Below are 23,435 nucleotides of genomic sequence, written 5' to 3'. Positions count from 1 at the left end.
GCTTTTATGCCAAAACACGTGTTACCTTTCTTGTTCTAAAATACTACGTCTCTCTCAAGCACACAAAAATCCATTTTTGCTTTATTATTGGTCATTTTTTAATGATCTTTTGCAAACACAAGAAAGGGTTCAGTGCTGAGAAATGACAGAAAATAGATTTGAGTTAAAAAAATAAAAAAAATAACTGTATCCTTAGAATTTATTCTAAATATAAACATCAAGGTTTGACATATATCCTTTCACACTCTGAAGACAGATGGAAGACCATTTCAGTTGCACACAACACTTTCTTTTCCAACTTGAGCATGCCAATTCTAACATTAGCAAAGACATTAAAAAACAACAAAGCAAGAGGAAGAGAGACCAAAGAGATGAACAGGAACAGAAAAAAAGGCAAAAAAAGAAAGAAGTCCAACCAGACAAGCAGATCCTCAGAACAATCAAACAATCATCATTTGTCAGATCAGAGTTCTTAAGTCTTTATTTATTTGCATAAGCATATCAGTAAGAAAGTATGATAATGTTTCAGTACGTGTAAAGCATCTCGACGTGCTCCACATCTTAAACACAAACTACTATATACAGTCAAAAACGGAGGTTCCTTTTATGTACAGAAACACTGCTGCACGGCCCATAAAGCCTACTTTACACATGCTCTCATGAACTGAGTCCAAGTGGAGCTGCAGCAGAAACGCTATGGCTGGGTAGAGACACAGTGATATAAATCAGTCCACAAAATAGACCAATCTGCACTTCTGCAATCAGCCAGCAAGGAGATTTTGGCACACCGCACTAAAAACCATCGGCTGATCCTCAACAGAGGAAAACAGAATCTGGCACTTCCAATTACCGCCGAAGGACTACGGTAATTTGTGGCAGTGGGTTTCCGATGCTTTTGAAGATTGTCACCTTTGCACTGACGTTCTAGAGCCAAAAGACAGTTTTGCCCGGCTGGCTGACTTGACGTAGTCCCCAGCTGGACCTCTCTGGTTTTGCCCCCTCCCTCCCTGCCGGCACTTCCCTTTAGCCTCGGGCTCCGAGTCACTGAGCTCTGCGTCCGGGCAGTAACCGTCGCTCTCCTGGCACGCTCTGCTGCCCCCTAGCGGCTGCTCATTGGAAACCGGTTTGGAGAATCCGGAGGTCTTGCGTGCGTTCTTCTCAAAGGCCCGAAGGTCCTCAGTTCGTACTAAACTAACAGTGGCCTCCTTGAGAGATCGACTGAAGTGCTCAAGAGAGGTTTTGTGGAATCCACCTGACTGACCCTTCCCTGAAATCTTGTTGCACGTGTCCTTCTCAGTGGGCGTCTGGCAGGAAGTGTCTCTTTGGAGTACGGGCTTGTCCATAATGCCGTTGGATTTCAATGGCCGTGTTTTCTCTGGTTCAACCTTGCCCTTCCCATTGGATGATTGACCGAGGAGGGCGGCATGCAGAGCCAGGGGTTTGCCCGATTGCTTTATGGCCAACGGGGGAGTCCCACCGTCTCGTCGTATGTAGATGGAGGCGGGCAAGAGACCGTTGGCGCGCTCCTCCATCCGCACCCGTCCGAGATGGAGCTGCGGTTTGCCCAGTCCAATGCCTCCCTCACCAGTGTCATATACATTGCTGCTGTTATCCGGGCACAGGGGTCCATTAACAGATTTGGAGCTGGTTTTGCCATTGCCAAGCGACACTTTGGGCATTTTGAGTTTTAGGGTTATTCTGGGAGGAGGGTGGAACGTGTTCTCTAAAGAAGAGGACACTGGAAGCCCTGATAAAAGCAGAAGTCAGTCAGTCAGTGGTGCTGCCTGGGCAGTCAAAAGACAGGTTATGCAAGATTACAGCTATCTTTAATCCATTGGATCTATTTGGTTGCATGAATTTAACTTGAACTCCAGTAAATAGGGCTAAACATGTAAACAAATTATTTGCCCACTTATGAAATATAAAATAATTAGAAAATATATTTTCATTTAAGAAATAAATTAAAATGAGTTTACTCCAAAAAAACACACAAAAAAAACACTAAAACATTTTTTATTTATTTAAACAAAACATTTTATTTTATAATAAAATACAATTACCTGCAGATAACTCTTGGTTAATGAGCTTGACATGTAGATTGAAAATCTGCTCCTGTGCTTTATTCTGGGACAGCTTCAGCTTCTCTCTTCGACTCACCATGTAGCACAAGTTTCTCACCTGACAAAATGATACACACACACACACATAAAGATCATAACGTCAACAACTCACAACATGGTACTGATGGTTTCAGCATCCATATACGCTACCATTCAAAAGTTTGGGATCAGTAAGATTGGTTTGTAGCCTTTGCGATTTCATAATCGCAATAAGCCAAATCGGTTTAAGCGTGATTTCATGTTAGTTGTGATTAATCGTGCAGCCCTAATATATATATATTTATTCATATTCAGCCTTGGTAAGCATAAGAGACTTATTTCAAAAACATTTTAAAAATCTTACTGACCCCAAACTTTTGAACTGTAGTGTACATAAACCAGCTGAACTGTGCATTCATTAATTTTGAGAACCACATGTAATAAGATAATGGGTATGTGTACAACAACACTAATACTAATACTAATACCAGACCTAAACTAAAAAGGTCTTTACACAAAAAAAGGAAGAAACATGGATGATACAAGGAAAATTGCTCACAGCAAGAAAAAGACTACCGGTACTCAGTTGTTGCACATCCTGACCCATGCCTAAAAAAATTAAATCTCATCCATTATGACGGGAGTACCCACCCTCTCCAGGTCCTGCCGCAGGTGCATGAACATGCGCATTCGTGTGTGTATGCTGTCCTCCTGTGGCTGCTGCAGGAGGTTCTCTTCATCTTCTTTAGGTGGCAGCAGAGCCTTATTAAAGTTGCTTTTCCTCTTTATCTTCCAGTACTGAAAGATGAAATCCAGCAGGTAGAGTGGCAGTCCAAGGTCTCGGGCCACTTCCTCAGGATGAACGAGGGTGTAGAACTCCTCCTCCAGCTCCTGAAGCTTCTGCGCCCTCAAGCCCAGTTTCTCGGTCTCAGTCGGAGGTTTATGACGGGCTGGACTCAAACCCGCTTCTCCTGCTTTAGGTTTACTGTGCTTCAGGCAGTAGGATTTGAACTTGACCTCATCACCTTCATCCAGGATGGTCTTCATCTCCAGGTTTTGCTCAAAAGCACAAGTGACGTGGAAAGGGATGGTGCAGTTCTTAACCGAACACTGGAAGACGAGAGACAGTGTTAAAAAACAAGGACAGTCTGAAAGATATATCTAGAACCATTATTTTAATAATTGATTAAATTATTTCTACAATTAATTTTATTTCAAGCATTTTACAAAAAAAACCCCATCTTGCTCAATGTTTTTCAAAACAATATGCAAATTGAAGGCTATTAAAAAACAACTGAAAGACTGTATGCTACACATTGCGTACAAAAAAGTAAAAATATTTATGGTACAATATAAACAGCTTACAGATTTTAATTATTTGATTTGATTTAAACAGTTTCCAAGAGTTACAGTTCTTATAAAAATATCACGAGTTGCCTAATGATTTCAATTAAATACAATTAAAATTAGACTAACATTTTGCATCAAAAAAATATTTTTAAATCAAAATTCTATTGCATTCGATTTTACTACTGTAAAATGACATTACTGAAGGATGATTCTGTGCTAAATTCAGAATATCCATAAATATCCATATGCTAAATTCACATATCTAACTAAGCAATAATAATTCACTTTCAAACTATATTTCTATTACTTCTTTGCCCTGTGCAGCATTACCTGTATGCAGGCTCCAGTCTTGAGTTTACAGAGACTGCAGATGAGCGACCAGCGACTGGGAGGAATATGAGACACTTTGGTGATGGGTTCCATCCTCTCCGGGCATGCAATGCTCACCTAAAAACAAACACAAATTCTTAATACTTATTTTCTTTAAAGATCCCATAAAATCAAAAGTGGAATATTGTGGCTGTTAACTCTGAGACTATCTACAGGTCCTTCTCAAAAAATTAGCATATTGTGATAAAGTTATTTTTTTTCCATAATGTAATGATAAAAATTAAACTTTCATATATTTTAGATTCATTGCACACCAACTGAAATATTCCAGGTCTTTTATTGTTTTAATACTGATGATTTTGGCATACATCTCATGAAAACCCAAAATTCCTGTCTCCAAAAATTAGCATATTTCATCCGACCAATAAAAGAAGTGTTTTTAATAAAAAAAAAAAAAAGGTCAACCTTCAAATAATTATGTTCAGTTATGCACTCAATAGTCAATACTTGGTCGGGAATCCTTTTGCAGAAATGACTGCTTCAATGCGGCGTGGCATGGAGGCAATCAGCCTGTGGCACTGCTGAGGTGTTATGGAGGCCCAGGATGCTTCGATAGCGGCCTTAAGCTCATCCAGAGTGTTGGGTCTTGCGTCTCTCAACTTTCTCTTCACAATATCCCACAGATTCTCTATGGGGTTCAGGTAAGGAGAGTTGGCAGGCCAATTGAGCACAGTAATACCATGGTCAGTAAACCATTTACCAGTGGTTTTGGCACTGTGAGCAGGTGCCAGGTCGTGCTGAAAAATGAAATCTTCATCTCCATAAAGCTTTTCAGCAGATGGAAGCATGAAGTGCTCCAAAATCTCCTGATAGCTAGCTGCATTGACCCTGCCCTTGATAAAACACAGTGCACCAACACCAGCAGCTGACATGGCACCCCAGACCATCACTGACTGTGAGTACTTGACACTGGACTTCAGGCATTTTGGCATTTCCTTCTCCCCAGTCTTCCTCCAGACTCTGGCACCTTGATTTCCGAATGACATGCAAAACTGAGCAACAGTCCAGTGCTGCTTCTCTGTAGCCCAGGTCAGGCGCTTCTGCCGCTGTTTCTGGTTCAAAAGTGGCTTGACCTGGGGAATGCGGCACCTGTAGCCCATTTCCTGCACACGCCTGTGCACGGTGGCTCTGGATGTTTCTACTCCAGACTCAGTCCACTGCTTCCGCAGGTCCCCCAAGGTCTGGAATCGGTCCTTCTCCACAATCTTCCTCAGGGTCCGGTCACCTCTTCTCGTTGTACAGCGTTTTTTGCCACACTTTTTCCTTCCCACAGACTTCCCACTGAGGTGCCTTGATACAGCACTCTGGGAACAGCCTATTTGTTCAGAAATTTCTTTCTGTCTTACCCTCTTGCTTGAGGGTGTCAATGATGGCCTTCTGGACAGCAGTCAGGTCGGCAGTCTTACCCATGATTGCGGTTTTGAGTAATGAAACAGGCTGGGAGTTTTTAAAAGCCTCAGGAATCTTTTGCAGGTGTTTAGAGTTAATTAGTTGATTCAGATGATTAGGTTAATAGCTCGTTTAGAGACCCTTTTCATGATATGCTAATTTTTTGAGACAGGAATTTTGGGTTTTCATGAGCTGTATGCCAAAATCATCAGTATTAAAACAATAAAAGACCTGAAATATTTCAGTTGGTGTGCAATTAATCTAAAATATATGAAAGTTTAATTTTTATCATTACATCATGGAAAATAATGAACTTTATCACAATATGCTAATTTTTTGAGAAGGACCTGTATATCATACACTTACATAAAACTAACAAATAGGAAAGAAAGCTCAATTTCATGTTATTATTAAAGAAACAACATTAACCCTTTCACACGTATGTTTAAAATATTCTAACTGACCCCCCAGCGTGAGTTTTTCAAGGCGACTGTTATTTAGAACTTGTCACTTTAATGTTTCCATGGTGACGCGTCATTGTTTGTCACGTGACACAGCGCTGAATGAATGATTATCTGCTTTTATGTCATTTTTCCTTTTTTATTAAAAATATTCACAAATGTATTAGCTATAGCATGAAACACTGATATTCCGATTGTCAAATACGTGCAAGTGGATGGGTTTTGTTGTTTAAACATCTTTATAACGATCGCGTTAGTTGAGCTGTATGCACAATGGGCGGTGCCATTTTAGTTTGTTTTTCAGTTCAGAGAATCGGATCTGTTGGATTTGCAACACGTCAATTCCTCCACTTCTCACGAAATACATGAAAGTAAGTGGCCGGTGAACTGGGAGAAGAATAGGGTCAAATGTAAAGCTACTTACACAATGTGTATCTGATATGAATAAAACGTGTCGTCTTATTGTAATGGAAAGGATTATTATTGCCGCTTCAGTGTGTATTTTACAAACTCAAAATCATTGTTTTGCTGGTACTTATGTGCATTTAAATGTCTGAAACCTAAAATAAACATTATGTGGTTGAAAAGACTCAATAGTTGTGATATATGACACAGCACTGAGTGCGTCCGTCTCTGGCTCAGCATCAGCCAACGCGCGTTTGAATTTAGCAGTTGATCACGTGATGCACTGACCGTTCTAATCACACCGGTGTGATCGTACGCTCCAGGGACCAGCCAAGACTGATCACACCGGTGTGATCTTACGCGTGAAAGGGTTAAGATCATACAAGCAAGATAACGAAGCAGGTGTAATTCTACTTGTGTGATATACAACTTACCTCCGGTATCCAGAGGGCACAGCTTACATGAGCCCATTTAGTGCCAGCCCTGGTGGCCTTCATTGCACCTCCTCTTTTGGGACACAGAAGGCACTGTGGGTTGATACCAAGCACACAAGTTCTGCACAGCCAGTTTCCAACTGGCACTTTCACAATGCCATAGCAGGCCTGCAACAAAATATAAGTGTGATGAAGTTTTCAAGTTCACAATACAATCATATACTATAGAAATATTACAAATATGTATTTTCTTCAGCATCAAAGGCTATATTCATGTCAAAAAATACAATATACAATTAAACTTCTTACAACATTGCAACAGAAACTACATTACCATTCAAAAGATTTGGATCAGTCAGTTTTTTAAAATGTTTTTGCTCACCAAGGCTATACAGTAAAACTATAATATAGTGAAATATTATTACTGCTTTCTAATTTAAATCTTAATCATTTTAATTTATTCCTATGATAGCGAAGCTGAATTTTCAGCATCATTACTCCAGTCTTCAGCATCAAATGATCCTTCAGAAATCATTCTAATATGCTGATTAGGTGTAATTCCACTTTTGTGAAACATTACACCAAAATGTTACACATTTCATTACACTCAAGATTTTTTTTTTATATATAATCAATAGGGATGCTCCGATCGATCGGCCAGAGATCGGTATCGGCCGATCATCACATTTTATGACTCGATCGGTACTCACTCAACTTGGCCGATCTCGCAAACCGATCACAATTTGATGACGTCAAAACGTGAGGAGGTAGCCTATATGATGCGTGGGGACTTAAATGATTTGGCAGTCATGTCATCGCCGGTGTGGAATTAGGCTGCTATGATGTGTCGAGAAACAATGAAAAAAATTTGCTATTTGCCGTGTATGTTTCAAAGGAATCTCACATGGAGGATCATTGTCCTCCAGAGAGAGCGCCTTTCTGAAGAGTATGCTTCGCTCGCTCAGTCCACAACGCCACTCGCTCAGAACGCCCGCAGTGACATGCTGGTTAGAAAATATGTTAAATAAGTTGGGCTGCCCATGCACGACTACATTTTTTTCTAGTCGACTAGTAGTAGTTCATTTAAGCCATTAGTCTAATCGCATATCTATATTAATTTAATTAAATATATATGGGAGAAAATACTAAACAATAATGAGCGTCATCATAATAGGCTATATTGCCTATATTCCGCATATCAAGCGCATGCATAAAGCTTGCCACAAAGAACCGGCAAAAGTAATGTTTATGCAGCATGATACATTTTAATTGTTTATTAATAAACTGCAAAGATACAGTTGGCGATGTTGACACCATCTTCGCATAGTGAACGCGCTTATAGAGAGAAATGCACACTTCATACGGATTAGCCTAAGCAGAGAGTAGCCCATTTATTATCGATTTAAATAGTTTTTTATTTTTATTTTTTATTTTTTAAAGTAGACATTTCAAGCCTAAACTATACGTTATCAGGCATGTGATACTGTCAAAGAGCACCGTCCTTCGGATGAGACGTTAAACCGAGGTCCTGACTCTCTGTGGTCATTAAAAATCCCAGGATGTCTTTCGAAAGAGTAGGGGTGTAACCCCGGCATCCTGGCCAAATTTGCCCAGTGGCCTCTGTCCATCATGGCCTCCTAATCATCCCCATATATATATATATACACTGATTGGCTTCATCACTCTGTCTCCTCTCCACCAGTAAGCTGGTGTGTGGTGAGCGTTCTGGCGCACTATGGCTGCCGTCGCATCATCCAAGTGGATGCTGCACATTGGTGGTGGTTGAGGAGATTCCCCCTTCCATGTGAAGCGCTTTGAGTGCCTAGAAAAGCGCTATATAAATGTAATGAATTATTATTATTATTATGTGAGGCAAGTTGAGGTTCGGTTCACTTATGAGACACGCTCCAGTTCACGCGCCGGCGTGTCCGTGTCCTGATTATATTGTCTGCTATATTTCGCTTATTATTTATTAAATCCAGGCAAATGGTTGATGAAACATAGTTTGAAATTAAGATACAATTTTTACAAAACGAAATTCACTTTAAAGAATGGCTTTCTACAAAACAAAACTTAAGTGGTCAAAATCATGTCTGACCCATTCCAAATGTTTTCCGATATATTGGGCATCTTATGATCCTATCTTACTCATCTCATGCGGTTCCCTTTTAATATAATCAACATATATGACATTTAAAAAAAAAAGAAAAGAACACTATATTAGCCTACTATAAAACATAAATATGAAACGTATATTTTAGGGCTGTCAAATGATTAATCGCATCCAAAATAAAAGTTTGTGTTTACATAATTTATGTGGGTGCACTGTGTATAATTATTTTATATATATAAATACACACACATGCTTGTATATATTTAAGAAATATTTTCATGTATATACTGTATATAGATTTATATATACTTTTTATTATATATAAATATAAATATTTTATATATAAATAATAGTGCTGGGCAAGTTAACGCGTTATTATCGCGTTAACGCATTTATTAATTAATGCCGACAATTTTTTTATCGCGCGTTAACGCAGTTTTTTTTTAATTATTATTTTGAAAGTCCGTTGCTCACTGGCTCTGAATACAAATAGGCCTACAGTCAAACCATGATCACAGGAGGGGTGGGATGTTGGTCAGCCAGCAAATAACCCACCCAAACAAGCAGTGGAGAGGCTTTGGCAGGTTCTCTCAGGTGAACAGAAAGGGAGACAGCGCTCCGCGAGTGAATGACAGGCGCTCTATGGATAGTAACCATGGCAACGGCTTCTGTGCGCTACGCAGCTGTAGTCTTTTTAACTTAAATTAAAAGTATACATAACTTTACCTGATAGGCCTGCGTTTAGTTTAGCGGGGATGCTCTGCCATGTGAATTCCCTCCTGTTGATGTCCTGATAACTATTTAGATTCTGGAAACTCACAAACAGCGAGCCGAGGATCAGTCTCTCTTCCAATGATTTGTGCTGCGCGTTGTGTACAAAAAGTAAGACAATTCAACTTCGGCAACGCGCGGGCGCGTGCGTGAGGCGAGCATGACCGCAATAGTTTCACAGGAACGCAACCGCTTGTCGCTGCACCTGTGCTCGACCACTTCACCTCACTCTAGGCTGATTTATACTTCTGCGTCGGACCTACGCCGGAGCCTCTACGCTATAGACTACGCGTTGGTTTTCATTTATATATCTGCGTCGTTGTCCGCGTTGACGCGCAATTACACATGCAGAGGGAGAGTGTGAAACCCGGGGAGCGGTTCTAGCAATCACAGCGCTTGCGGTACGCGTAGAATTGACGTTACATTTTTGGAGAGATGCACGTCAGGGTACGCGCGCTACACAGCTACGGCGTGAGTTCGACGCAGAAGTATAAATTGGGCTTTACCTCTGTTTAATGTAATCTTACGTGGGAAACCATGGCATGCCATGACCAAACCTAAGCTGCTATCAGAGAAGTAACGTTGGTCGACTTATATCTGTAGTAGTGATCATGACCCTTTGACTACATAGACTGTTTCTGCTGCTCCCTGATACAAGATACCTGTTCAGAAAAAAAAGAAAAAAGAAAACTGGACTCGTTTTAACTAGCTAGATAAAAGGTAATGCCCTGGCAGTGGCAAATAGCTTTGTTTAAATATTTGATTTGATTACGTTAATGTTTAAGTTGAGATTTACAAGAAATATTTTATTGCTACAGTGTAAAGGGAATACTGCTGGTATAAAGCACCTTATTTGTTTAAAGTTTTTGCAAACCACATGTTATTGCACTTTTGTAGCAGTACATTTAAATCAAAAGTGCGCAATACACTACTTTAGAATTCATTATTCAATTTTACGCGTAACAATGCGATGCGCAAGAAAATCATGCGATTAATCGCGATTAAATTTTTTAATCGTTGCCCAGCACTAATAAATAATATTTTTTTCTTAAATATACATGCATGTGTGTGTATTTATATATATACAAAATAATTATACACAGTGCACCCACATAAATTATGTAAACACAAACTTTTATTTTGGATGCGATTAATCGCGATTAATCATTTGACAGCCCTAGTATATTTATGTTTTTAAGTTATATTTAAACGTCACACCACTCCGCTTTTCTCATGTGTGTGGCCTATGTATGCATGTGTGCGTGCATATGGGGGAGGGGTGCGATTTTCGAATAATAAGCGAATAATACCCAGATCTTCGAATATTATTTTTGCTTGAAATGCCTATCCCTTCTAATGAGTAGCATCAAACTACTCCAATTTGTTCTAATTAAATTAATAATTAATCTAATTAAATTAATTTTGTCCTGCTTAGACTTGTATTAGACCAGGTTTAAGTTACATCAGACTCTCTATTTTAGGTATTTAAATGTTTATTTTGTCCTCCAAAGTTTACTATTGGACAATGTTTAATTAAACCTTGTGGGCTGCATCAGACTGCTCCATTTTGTTTGTATTTATCTTTGTCTTATATTAAGCATCAGTATCGGGATCGGTATCGGCCGATCACCATGACAAGAAATCGGCAATCCGTATCGGCTGCAAAAATCCTGATCGGAGCATCCCTAATACCGGTAATCAATGTTGAAAACAGTTGTGCTGCTTAATTTTTTTCAGGATTCTTTGATGAGTTTAAAAGTTTATTTGAAATCAAGATCTTTTGCAGCATTATAAACATCTTTACAGTCATTTACGATCAATTTAATGCATTTTTGCTGAATAAAACTATTCATTTAATTAAACAACAAAAAGATCTTACTGAGCTTAAACTTTTGAACAGTAGTTTATATAATATCTGCAATATTACAAAAAAAAGTAAATACATTTAAAAATAAAAAAATCATAATAGGATAGTGAGACAAAAAAAGTCTTATGATTTGTTTCTTGACAAAGCATCCTGCAGATTCTTGACAATTTACTGATGATATCAAAGGTCTCACCTGGTGCACACAAATGTTGCACTTGTCGCAAAAGACCATGTCATTGCCCTCCTCGCTGTCAGGTGAGCGACATACATCACAGATGACGTCCTCATCGTACTCTATTCCCAACCCTTCCTCAGTCTCGATGGCGTGGTTCATGTTGTCATGGCACTGCCTCTCCAGAGCCTCCATCACCCGCTCCATCGTCAGCTCATCCACTGGCCCGTCACCTAAATGTAACATACAAACCGTACTTTATTCCTTGAAGCAAGTCATGACACCAAATCTTACAGGGAAGACACCAGACAAGGCCTTGCTTTTACAGGCATCCCCTCTCTTACCCATCGCCCCAAGCTCTGCATTGAGCTGCTGGAGCCAGTATAGATCCATATCATCTAGGTCATATCTGCACATAGCCTCCGCTAACTCCTTAATATTGACATAACCCGTCTCAGTAGAGTCCTGACTCCAGCACTGAATATATTTCCTCGGCTTTGTGAAGAGGACCTCCTTTGGCTTCTCTGCTATTATCCTACACACACACACACACATACAAAAGAAGTCATTATGAAATCTTTTTTTTATGGAATATTGCAGTATTTATTATAAATGATTCATCCATGCACACTAGGGTTGTCAAACGTACCGGTACTACAGGTACTATATATACACATGTATCTTTATACAGTATATCTATAAAGTTGACGGTACCAGCATTTCTGCAGCACCGGTAGTACCGAGTTCTAGGTATATTCGCTACTCGCTGATAGACACTGCTTTCAAATGCTCTCGTTCATGTTTGAGTGCTCTATGAGTGTCATAGGTTTTTAATTTATGGCGGGTTTTAACAGGTGTTGAGCATTGCAGCCAATCACAATCATATCTCTTGAGCGCGTGAATGCAATGCCCTATCAGAGTTGCTAGTCAGTAAGTTTAAAACGCACAAGGTTTTGTTCTGTTTGCATTGACTTCCATATTGAAAAAATACTATGGAAGTCAAAGAGCCAATCAACTGTTTGGTTACCAACATAATTCTTCAAAATATCTTCTTTTGTGTTCAGCAGAAGAAACAAATTTATACAGGGTTGAAACAACTTGAGTATCCCATTTTTGGGTGACCTATCCCTTTATGTCACATGCAAGATGGTACATGTCCAAAAACCTGTTTTTTGCTTGCTTTTATTCAAAGTGACATACCTCACAGAGGGCTGAGGGATGGTGTCTGGACTGACGAGTACTTGGACTCCTTTTTCCCATTCCTGCTTCCATGTGTCCGCCAACAGGTAATAATCCTCTGAAGTAATATGGTGAGAGTCTGGCAGCTTCATGGCACTGATCAAGTCTTTTCTGAACACCTACAAGGTTGAATTAAGACCAAATATCAACCTGAATGAGTGATATGCCCAATTTTACAACAAAAAAAATTCATTCATAAGTCTGCTGATGAAAATCAAGGGTCTTAAAACAGGTTAAGGTATTATTCTTCTGTGTTTACCTCTGCTGGTTTCTTCTGAGCAGAGGCGGGGGTGCCCGGTTTGCTTCCATATTTGTTAGAGGAAAAGGACGTCGAGGGACCTTTATGACACAACAACGGAGTGAGCCAAGGACAAATATACATTTTTGTTCCCTATAAAACTTACACGTAGATTACGAATTTTGTGAGGCTCAGTTTGACTCACTCTCATTGTCTGAACTGTCACTGCTGCTTGAAGTCCTGAGTCGTTTCATCCTGACGTATCCTGCAATGAAAGAGAAGTCCAGCTCAAATGAGTCTTCAACTCAACCATGTTCCACTTAAAAACATTTAGGCACAATGATGTCACCTACACCGAAACAAGAGATGGTTTCACATAACAGAAGAAGGGGGATTTTTCAAAAATAGTAGTTTGCTAAACTAGTAATCCAAAGTCTGGACCCACTTCGGCTTTTATATCATTGATGGGACAAACAAAATCGACAAAGAGCATAATGCGATATACAAGAACTGCCTGGTAAAAGTAAAGTACACAGATAATACCACGAACATGCAAACCCACTTGCAACACAATCACCCTGATCTCATTGAAAATGTTTCATTTACAATGTTACATTTAATTTACAGACTGAAAAACTTTTTGGGCTGTTTTCTGACAGTTTGGACTTGAATAAAGAGAGAAAACATGCACTTAACCTATTCATGATGGGCATTTTGTTTTCATAATTAGACAGATATCATGATGTATCATTATAGGATTGTCTAGCAATATATTGATTATCGCATAATTGCTGTATTGTGAAATTATCGGTATCCTGAGCCGTGTATCGTGCATCATATCGTAAGGTACCCTGTGATTCCCACCCCTAGTAGGAGGAACCCGTCACATGAATAATAATTCAGTACCATATATATCAATGCCCCATTAAATGAGATTACCATACTGCCCTACAAAGCAAAAAGGCAGTAACTACGCAGAGTGCAGAACAGAGAAAAATGACTTTAAAGTTATCCTGTCATCCAGCCTAAGTAGTTGTAGGTAGATTATTGGACATGTGGCTGTTTTGTTACTTTATATTAGCTTATTCTTTGTACATATCAATCCTCATATTTAATTTGATATTTTACCCCTATTTTGCAGTTACTGTATTCTTGCTTTGTATTACTTACCAAAAACGTGGCACCATACCAAGGGAAAAGGCAGTAACTACAGATTCTCCAAAAACTATTTTGCCACAACTTGGACTCTGAGCCTGATACACTGTGTTTGAAATAATTGGAACCATTTGGACAACATTTTCTAAATTTTTGTGTTGCGAAACTAGTGTTGCGGAGCGGGCGTGTTACGGATATGTGGTGTAAATTTTTAGTAATCAAAAATCATGTCTAATTAATTGAAATCATGACCAAATCATTTATTATAAACTATTATTAAACTTATACAATATTTTAAAAACAAACATTTTTGGTCAAACAACATGCTGCACAATGAGCTTTACTGTTAAAATTAAAACATTGAAGAAAAATTGTGATTATTCTTTTAAAAATTAAGTTTTAATCTTAATTTATTTGTAGTGTTAGTATTATTATTACATTGAGACGTTTCTAAATTCTACTGTACAGCAGTAATATATTTCTTGTCAAGTTAAACCGAACTTTTATTTTGACGGGTTGCCGTGAAGACCGTGTCCTCATATAGGCAAAAAAACAGCTCGAGCGTCACACACGTGCTTCAGCGCGCGCGTGCGTGTGTGTGTGTTAATTTGGTAGGGGAACAATTAGGGGAAACACTGCATCTCAAACAAAATTTTTGTGAAGTTAGAAGCGTGAAATCGCAAATGTTATAACCGCAAATGTTATAAATATAATGTGAGGATGCCGCGAAATCAGCTGTGTTTACCATGGCAACAGTAACTACACTGCGCAGCAACACAGTTATTTTTTGTTAGGTAAAACATAGCAAGAATACAGTAATGGATGTTACTGTACTCTTGCTTTGTTTCACTAGGGCTTTTTGCAGTTACTGTACAAACGACTACCATTTTTCTCCAAAACGACACACATTTGAGATAAGATGTTTTGTCACATAACAAAGGAAGCCTTGAATGTCATGAAAATGATAACTCATTTTTGACCAAAAATGCAGTTACTGCCTTTTTGCTTTGTAGGGCAGCATAGAGGGCAGCTTTAATGGTTTTCCTTTCATTGAGCGGTTTTTCACTTACCATAAATTCAAAGAGCATGCTACTGTTTTCCTCTGCTGTGCATTTGCCTCTCGCTCATGCCTGAAAAAAAGAATAAGACATGAGGAAACTAGAACACAAAATTAGTCTAAATGAAAATGTGGGGTGGTAAAACAGGCAGTGGAGGTGAACAGGACTGATAGACACCCAGCAAAGCACAGCCTGTACTGCGATTTATTAGGCTCCAATACCTGACTGAGGGGCCTCCTTAAATAAATATGAACCTAGTTTTCTAGGAGCAATTGCAGCCAAACCACACATATGAAACTATGTACAGATACACCTTGAAAGGACAGCTTATATTAAACAAGGCAAATTATTTAAAGTAAATTCAACTTCTAATAAGATCAAATCACACTGCCTTAAAAAAAAAAAAAACACTTCCTCCTTAACCCTTCAAAGTCGATTGACGCTCTTTTTTATTAAAAAGCTGACATTCGTCTGCGTAAAAGGACCCTGACTTTGTTGACTTCCGCGAATGATAAGCCTTCCGTATTTGAGTGCAAATCTATAGCATTTTACCGCAAAACGGAGAAATTGTACTTAATCCTGTCTAGTGTTATAAAGATCTGTTGTGGGTGTGTGTGTGTGAACCAATGACAGATCTGTGTGTGAACCAATGACAGACCTGTGTGTGAACCATGGGTGTGAACCAATCACAGACCAAAAACAAAAAATGACGTTTTCAGGAACGTAAAAAAGGGGAGGGGTTTGGAATCAATCCCACGTGGGATTCGCAACGGTCTTTGGACACAAAACATTTGGAGATACACGTATTTGTACTAGATTCTTTTCAAAGAAAACATGGCCAAACGAAGATTCACTGCTGAAATGATTTTTGCCGAGAGCGATGAGAGTCAGAACGGATCTGATCCAGCTCGATTTGATTCGGATGAAGATGATCAAGTTCTGGACGGAATCGATCCATTTGAGGAGTAAGTAATGAATGCAATATTATAATGTATTTTCTAATATATATTGTATCCGTTTTTTTAGCAAAATTATTTTAGCTTTTCAGAAATTACGGAGCAGTAGGCTAATCAAATAATGTGCGCCATCAAGTAATGTGCGCGTTTTGGCCGCATGTAGCTGCTAGTCCCTCTTCATTTGCAAGCTATTTCGTTTACTTTGCTTGTCTATTTTATTGTAATGTTTATTTAGGGAAATTTTATTGTAGCTTTTCAGAAATAATGGTGCAGTAAGCCTTATAAGGCCTGTACTATTTGACTACATAGGAGGGGGTTTGGAAGACATTGTATACTCGGTGCGTAATGATGAACGCTCCTGTAATAATAGTTAGATTATTGTAGTTAGAAGTTCTATGACTTGGATGTATAAATACACACATGATGATGAATAGCTAATCTTTATTTACCACATTGTGTGTTTTAGAACAGCCGATTGCATCATTGCGCAACCCAGGACTCTGAACGCGCCCGCGCCCTGGGTGGACTGATGTGCAAATGCAGTGCACAGTGACATCTAGAGGTTGTTTTTGGATGTGTTTGGTAAATTGAGAGAATATTCAGTTCAAAATTAACATTTGTGTTCCCTTTACATTTTCTTATAATTGCTGTGTTTTTCACACACAAAAAAAAGTATGGTGACTACAGTCACAAAAATGTAAACAGTTCATTTGTTTCTTTATATTTTTTCACCCATTTTTTTTTTTTTTTTTTCTAAAGCCTTTGACGAATCAATATTTGTTGTAAAATCCCTTATTCATCTATGGTTTAATATTTTTCTATAATAAAAACAAAAAAATTGAACTTTTGTTTTTGTATTTCTTGGTGATATATCACAGCAGAAGACATACAAGTGTCTTAAGAAGTGTATTATAAATGCATCCACATTGTAGCTGAGAGTCTATAGAATCCAGAAATATGACTCTCTTCACTCTGCTATGAAAATTGACCATTCCAGAAGCCAAAATATCAACATAGTACCAGGCGGGCATAAAACCCCTCAGACTTTGAAGGGTTAAAGAAAAAGATGGATTCAGGAAGATAAAGTGAACAGCAAATAGTTATTTTATTACTAACTAGTTGATTCATTTGATATTTTTTCCCCTCACATATTGTTTTGATATTTTTCAAAAAGCTTTAGCTGTCAGACACTTGGCATGGTAAACCTCTGGGAGAAGTTGCGTCTTAAAAGCTGCCATAGTCATAAAAACGCAGACAGGCGTCTCTGACCATTGTGTAGCGACCTTTGAAAATATTGTGCTATCGTTTGAGTTGGTTATTTCTGTGGTAGTTGCCAGACAGAGCGAACACTATAAATACCAGACTGGATGAGAAGAGACAAAATGGAATTTGCATATTTAGCAGCAAGTTGTTTTATATAGTGAATTAAAGACATTGTGCTCCCTGAGGGACTCACTGCGCAAACAAAACAACAGGGATTTATAGAATTTAGAGTAATTTCACCATCATATTAACCCTAAAACCTACAATAAGAGAGGGAATTTGTGTGACTGTGTTATGTAACAGTTTAGCATACAGGATGAGACATTAAGACATGAGGTAATTTAACCCCGTCTCTCATGACACTTTGCAGACTCTGCTCTGGCTGTGCACACGCAAGATCATGCGTTTTAGAGGAGGCGTGGCTTTGGAGACGCTCTGAAGGGAGGGTGGGATCTCATGCTTTCAAAGCTAGCTTGCTATTGCTAGCCTCTCTGAAACTGCCTAACCTAGCTTTATAGGCCTGTACAGGACTGAAGTGCCTTGGAGTGCGCAGCTTTGTATGATGCATTGACGTAATTTCCACTGAAACAGGAAGCTTAAGCGGGACATATTGAATGGCTCTCCCCCTTTTCAAATAGCCAATAGCGTTTAGTTTACCTCACAGACTGCAAGTACTTGACAGCACCATGGAAGTGAATCCGAGCACTCATGATATGTTGGATTCAAAAGTAAAGGTGTGAATAAATTCTAACCAACGTACAGTAGGAAAACGGAATAAAACTCGAGCATTTGAGCAACACACATCTCCAACCCATATTGCTCCGTGACATGTCAACGGTCGGTTGGCCAGGTGGCATTTATAGCATGGGGGCGGGACGCTTTAGATTCTAGAGAACATTTGATTGGACAGAAGATGTGATAAGAAGCTGAAGTCCACGGTGATGTCATAAAAAACGTGATCCATTTTAGCGGAAATGAAAGTTTTGAATGCTTATATCTCCTAAATAATTTTGTCATTGATTTGGAACACACCAGCTTATTCATAACCTTAAGGCTAACATATGAATACTAAAAGCTTACATTTTGATTTTAGGGGGCCTTTAAGTGTGTGGTCAAATAAACTCAGCGACATATTGAATATTCATTATATATTGAATTTTCCGACCACAAACATTTGAACAATAGTGTATTTGCTGATTATATAAACAAACAACAAACTTGATGCGTGTAATTACTATAAAGAGACCACTACTAGACAACTTCTGACTTAATCAATGGCTTGTGTTTGAGGAGAGTTTGTCTGTTGTTTGGCCCAACAACAGTAGACGATGGTTTGGAAACAGTCAATGTTATCAATTCTTAACACACTTTACTTGGCTAACATAATTCTAGTATTATTAATATAATTATCAAGCTGTTATGGATTACTACTAATGTACTAAACAAGCATTTCTAAATTAGATAAAATGTACATTGCACGTTTTATTGCACTGCAATGTCTCCAGACTAAGTAAACGTAAAAACCACTCAATGCACCTCTTCACTGCTCCATGAAGGACTTTTGATGTGGATCTAAAGGCACATTTGTGACAGTAACAGACTAGCTTTTAAACGCAGAGAAGATCTGCTTCTGACACACACACTCCCCTGTGGTTGTGTAAATAAGACTAATTCAATCAAGACCAATTAGGAAGGTTGTGTCAATCAAAATCAATTAGGAAGATAAATAAGATTTTTTCCTCAAATTTGCAAGGTTTTAAGGCAAACATGAATTTGTTGCAAGGGGAGACTATCTAATCTGGGAGGCCTTGCATTGTAGTTCAAAATGGCAAGAGAAAATGACACAGTCCTAAAACCAACCCCCACTCCTACTATACCATGATAAAGCACAATGCTCTGCCCAGACAGACCAGCCCACACCCCAAAACTAACAAAACAGAGGCTGCTGAGAGCTACTTCACCACCACACTCACCTCACACTGACCTAGTGTGCCAACAATCCGTCCCATTTACTGGCTCTTTTAAAAATGCACTGTTAAAACGATCTTCGAAATTAAATTTCTCTCCTATGTTATGTATCATCTTAGATTTGCTGTTAATTTTGAGTTGAATTGACCCTTAAGAAGAACTTATTTTTTAAGTAGTGGTGTTTTGCTAGCGAACTAAATGTTTTGAACAAATCTTTACTTTCAAGCACTATTTTCCTCCACTTCACGCTTTCAAAGATTGACTGCATCATGAACCAATAGTATTCAAGTGCAGCCGGAGCAATATTTGATGGATCTATTGAAAACATACGCCTCTTTACTGAAGAACGAGTATGAATGACACTGGAAGCAGCATTAAATGTAACATGAATAAAATGAACTAGGACAAGGGTTTTCAATCTGGGGTCCGAGGACCCTTAGGGGGCCACAAGGGAGTGCTAGTGGGTCTGTGGAAAAGTTTAGAGAAAAACATGAAAAAAAAAAAAAAAAAAAAAAAAAAGTAGAAAAAAAAAAATATATATATATATAAAGTAAATAATTAAAGGGATAGATCACCCAAAAATGAAAATTAGCCCATGATTTACTTACCCTGAAGCCATCCTAGGTGTATATGATATATGTTGTGCGTCAAGTTCAAGGGTTACTCCTTTAGCGTAAATCGATGCGTATGCCAATCTGCCGGAAGCTAGTTATTTTAGTCGAGAAAGTTTTAAATATGGATATTTTTCTGACACGAACGCATCGCTTCACTTCAAAAGGCCTTTCTTAACCCCAGGAGACGCGTGGAGCACTTTAATCATGAATAGATGCGCTTTGATGGACTTCCAAAGACATACAGCCATTCATTGCCATTATAAAGCTTGGGAGAGCCAGGACATTTTTTAATATAACTCTGATTGTATTCGTCTGAAAGAAGAATGTCATATACACCTAGGATGGCTTCAGGGTGAGTAAATCATGGGCTAATTTAAATTTTTGGCTGAACTATTCCTTTAAGTAAAATATAAAATGTACACTTTTGAAACATTGAAATTGAATTTAAATAAATAATTCACATTTATTTTACATATATTTTTTATAATGTTATTTTTTCACGTACAAATTTGTTCTTTATACATGAAAATATATAGATGCCTTTAAAATTTTTGAATGGGGGTTTCTCGCATAAAGATGGTCATATTTGGAAGCATCTAAAAGATTGAAAAAAACTGAAATAGGGCATCTTGTTTATGAACAAAAATAACAAATTGGGAGATTTTATTTTTGAACAAGTATCTGCTGACTGACCGAACGAGATAGGGCATGTCATTTGTTTGTCATGCGAGTCAACCTCGTTTCACAACAAGAAGATAAAGGAGGTAGAAGAATACTATATTAAAATGATTTAATACTTTTAAAAATAAAGGTTCCAAAAGGTTTTTTTTTTTTTGCATATAAGAGCCATTTCCAAAAAACCTTTCAGTGATCAGCTCTTAAAAGAGCTATTTTAGATCTGTTCACAATGTAGAGCCATTGAGGAGTACTAGTGATGGGGACGAGACCACCTATGCCGAGTCCGAGTCAAGACCGAGTGACGAGTCTTTAAAGGGTCGAGTCCGAGTCCATTGGTTTTCAAATACAGTCGAGTCCGAGTCAAGACCGAGTCTTTGAAGGGTCGAGTCCGAGTCGAGACCGAGTCCGTTGGTTTTCAAATACAGTCGAGTCCGAGTCAAGAACGAGTCTTTGAGGAAGCAAGTCCGAGTCGAGATTTTGTCTCAACATGTCAGTTTTGATATTCATGATTTAATATCACCCCAGTTAATAATCAACAGTTAGGCCTACAGACTAAGCTAGATTGGTAATTGTTTAGAGGAGCAGTCTTAACTAGTAATGGGGACGAGACTGCCTATGCCGAGTCCGAGTCAAGACCGAGTCTTTGAAGGGTCGAGTCCGAGTCAAGACCGAGTCTTTGAAGGAACAAGTCCGAGACGAGTCCGAGAAAGCAGAAATCGGACTCGAGACCATCACTAAGGAGTACATAAGCACAAATTTTGTGGGCAAAAGGGTCCCTTGTCTATTAGCAATTTATGAAGCACAGATCACACAGAAAACTTTGCGAAGCCAGTTGACCAACTTGAACATGTTGTGAAATCTGCGTGGGGAAATCTTCCGCCATCTGAATACGTATTGAAATTACTGGAATAACCGTAAATGTGACTGAACCTTTAGTGTTTTGAGAACATTTTAATAATATAAAGAACATTTTGTGCAATGGAAAGGTTCCATGGATGTTAAATCTTCTTCATGGAACCACAGATGTCAATAAAGAAACTTTATTTTTAAGAGGGAAAGATAGTGAAACTATTTATTTAGGCTATTACGGTATTCATGTAGATTTCTTAATAAATTGATTTTAAAAAATAAAGCTCAAAGGTTGACAACATGGTGGGAAAAAAAGCTTTGTTTTCATTTATAGGGGCCATCAGCATAATTAAGGTTCTTGTAGGTGCCCCTACAATTGACAACAAGCCTCTATTATTAAATGATCTTTAAGTGAAATGATTCACAAGATTCGACGGAAAACGCAAATTTCCTCCACCTAGTGCCCAGACTACTTCATCTCGACACCTACTTAAATGCCTATAGTTCATTCTGTAATGTTGCATTAAACCCTCCACCACGAGAAGCATGGCATTTCGCGGGAAGCAGTGGGGGGGAAAACGGAAGCTCATCCCGCATTCCAACAACGATACTTCCGCTCCAAACTTCTGTTGTACGGTGCACGGCTTCAGAATTAAAACTTAATATTGATTTCGTGTTATTTTGAATTAAAATTTACAGGATGCACGGAATTTCTATATATTTATTCGTTTTATCGGTTGAATCATTCATTGCGCTAATGCAGAAGAATGTTCAAGTGTTCTTTACCGAACGAGGAGGATAAATACATTCCTCAAGACTTTAAAAACAAAGTTGTCTGATAACACTGTTTATATGCAGAACATTTCCAGCGAAAAATTTAGGAGAGAAATTATGCAAAAATATAGTGTCCATCCATGCACAGACTTAAAACAGTTCAAACACCACATCACCTCTTTATTAACATCAAACATGATGCAACGAGGAGAAATTTATTTAGCGAGCTCTTGCGTTGTAATGACTATTTCGCAGTTATGCCCATGCTGGGAGAACATATCTGAAAGTTCACACAGCTAAATAAAGAATCGGAGGATAAACACAGCCATGCTTTACTGTAAAGTCTCACTAAACAGTGTCTATGTGTGAGCATTACGTGCTGGCGTCCACCATTGCTGAATGCGCGAGGGTTTCTGACGGCCTTGGCGCCAAACTCGAGCCGCCCTACATGACGAACACTCTCCAGTCACTACAATCCCTTCTACTGCCATAATGCCACTTCCTGTGTTTATATAACATCATTCAGAGCGTGATCGCAAACTTTAACGCAAACATATTGGTATCGCTGTTACCAATATAGTCCCAGTTGTGTAGTGTGGACGTAAAACCTTGCTCATAAAGGATCTGTAGGAAGCAGCAGGCCCCGCTGCCTGGATAAACTGGCACACTGAACCCTGTGTGGAGACACGAGCAGTATTGTTCATGCAGCACCCTTACCTCACATCCAAAAAATCCAGTGTTTCGGGACGATCGTACACGGCAATAGACTCCGCAAGGCTGTATTCTAGTCAGCAGTCCAGAGGTGCGGCAAATACCCGTTATTTCGTTATTTTTTCTTTCTTGTCCCACTGTCAATATCCCAAAAGCAGAAATCACCCTCTCACCACGACACAACAGCTCTATTGTACTACCCGACCGCTGGGTCCTAAACTCCGCCCATTCATTGCCTTACTGACTGAGAGCGCCACTATGGATGGCTATGATGTAGTTAATGTTAAAAAAACAGAATAAAGTAGCAATAATAATTTAGCTACCTATAAGCAGTTATCAAAGTATATATCTGTAGTCTGGCCTGGGTACCAGTCAAAAGTTTGGAAACATTACTATTTTGTTCTTTTTTGTTTTTTTAAAGAAGTCTCTTATGCTCATCAAGGCTGCATTTATTTGATCGAAAATGCAGAAAAAACAGTAA

At 38.7% G+C, this 23,435-nt stretch overlaps 1 protein-coding gene across 1 annotated transcript; it reads right to left on the bottom strand.

Annotated features, from left to right (window-relative positions):
• Nucleotides 1-172: 172 nt before the first annotated feature.
• Nucleotides 173-23,157, bottom strand: jade3 (jade family PHD finger 3). Its single transcript, XM_056253973.1, has 12 exons — nucleotides 22,961-23,157; nucleotides 15,154-15,213; nucleotides 13,134-13,193; nucleotides 12,950-13,029; nucleotides 12,652-12,809; nucleotides 11,796-11,986; nucleotides 11,473-11,684; nucleotides 6,529-6,696; nucleotides 3,780-3,896; nucleotides 2,751-3,209; nucleotides 2,061-2,178; nucleotides 173-1,747 (listed from the first exon to the last, which is right to left on the bottom strand). The coding sequence occupies exons 3-12, from the start codon at nucleotides 13,180-13,182 to the stop codon at nucleotides 906-908; spliced, it is 2,394 nt and encodes a 797-aa protein (XP_056109948.1). The 5' UTR covers nucleotides 13,183-13,193; nucleotides 15,154-15,213; nucleotides 22,961-23,157; the 3' UTR covers nucleotides 173-905.
• Nucleotides 23,158-23,435: the final 278 nt, after the last annotated feature.

This window comes from Rhinichthys klamathensis, unplaced genomic scaffold (assembly GCF_029890125.1).
Source record: "Rhinichthys klamathensis goyatoka isolate OS25496 unplaced genomic scaffold, OSU_Roscu_1.1 h1tg000109l_1, whole genome shotgun sequence".
Taxonomy (NCBI): domain Eukaryota; kingdom Metazoa; phylum Chordata; class Actinopteri; order Cypriniformes; family Leuciscidae; genus Rhinichthys; species Rhinichthys klamathensis.
Note: the sequence above shows the minus strand (reverse complement) of the source record. Positions and strands in the feature narration are given on the sequence as shown.

Coding starts and splice junctions, on each gene's coding strand:
- jade3 (XM_056253973.1), bottom strand. CDS start 13,182: ATGAAACGACTCAGGACTTCAAGCAGCAGTGACAGTTCAGACAATGAG. Junction 2,179..2,750: donor TGCGGCAGGACCTGGAGAGG/GTGGGTACTCCC, acceptor TCATTTTGTCAG/GTGAGAAACTTGTGCTACAT. Junction 1,748..2,060: donor TAACCAAGAGTTATCTGCAG/GTAATTGTATTT, acceptor TGCTTTTATCAG/GGCTTCCAGTGTCCTCTTCT.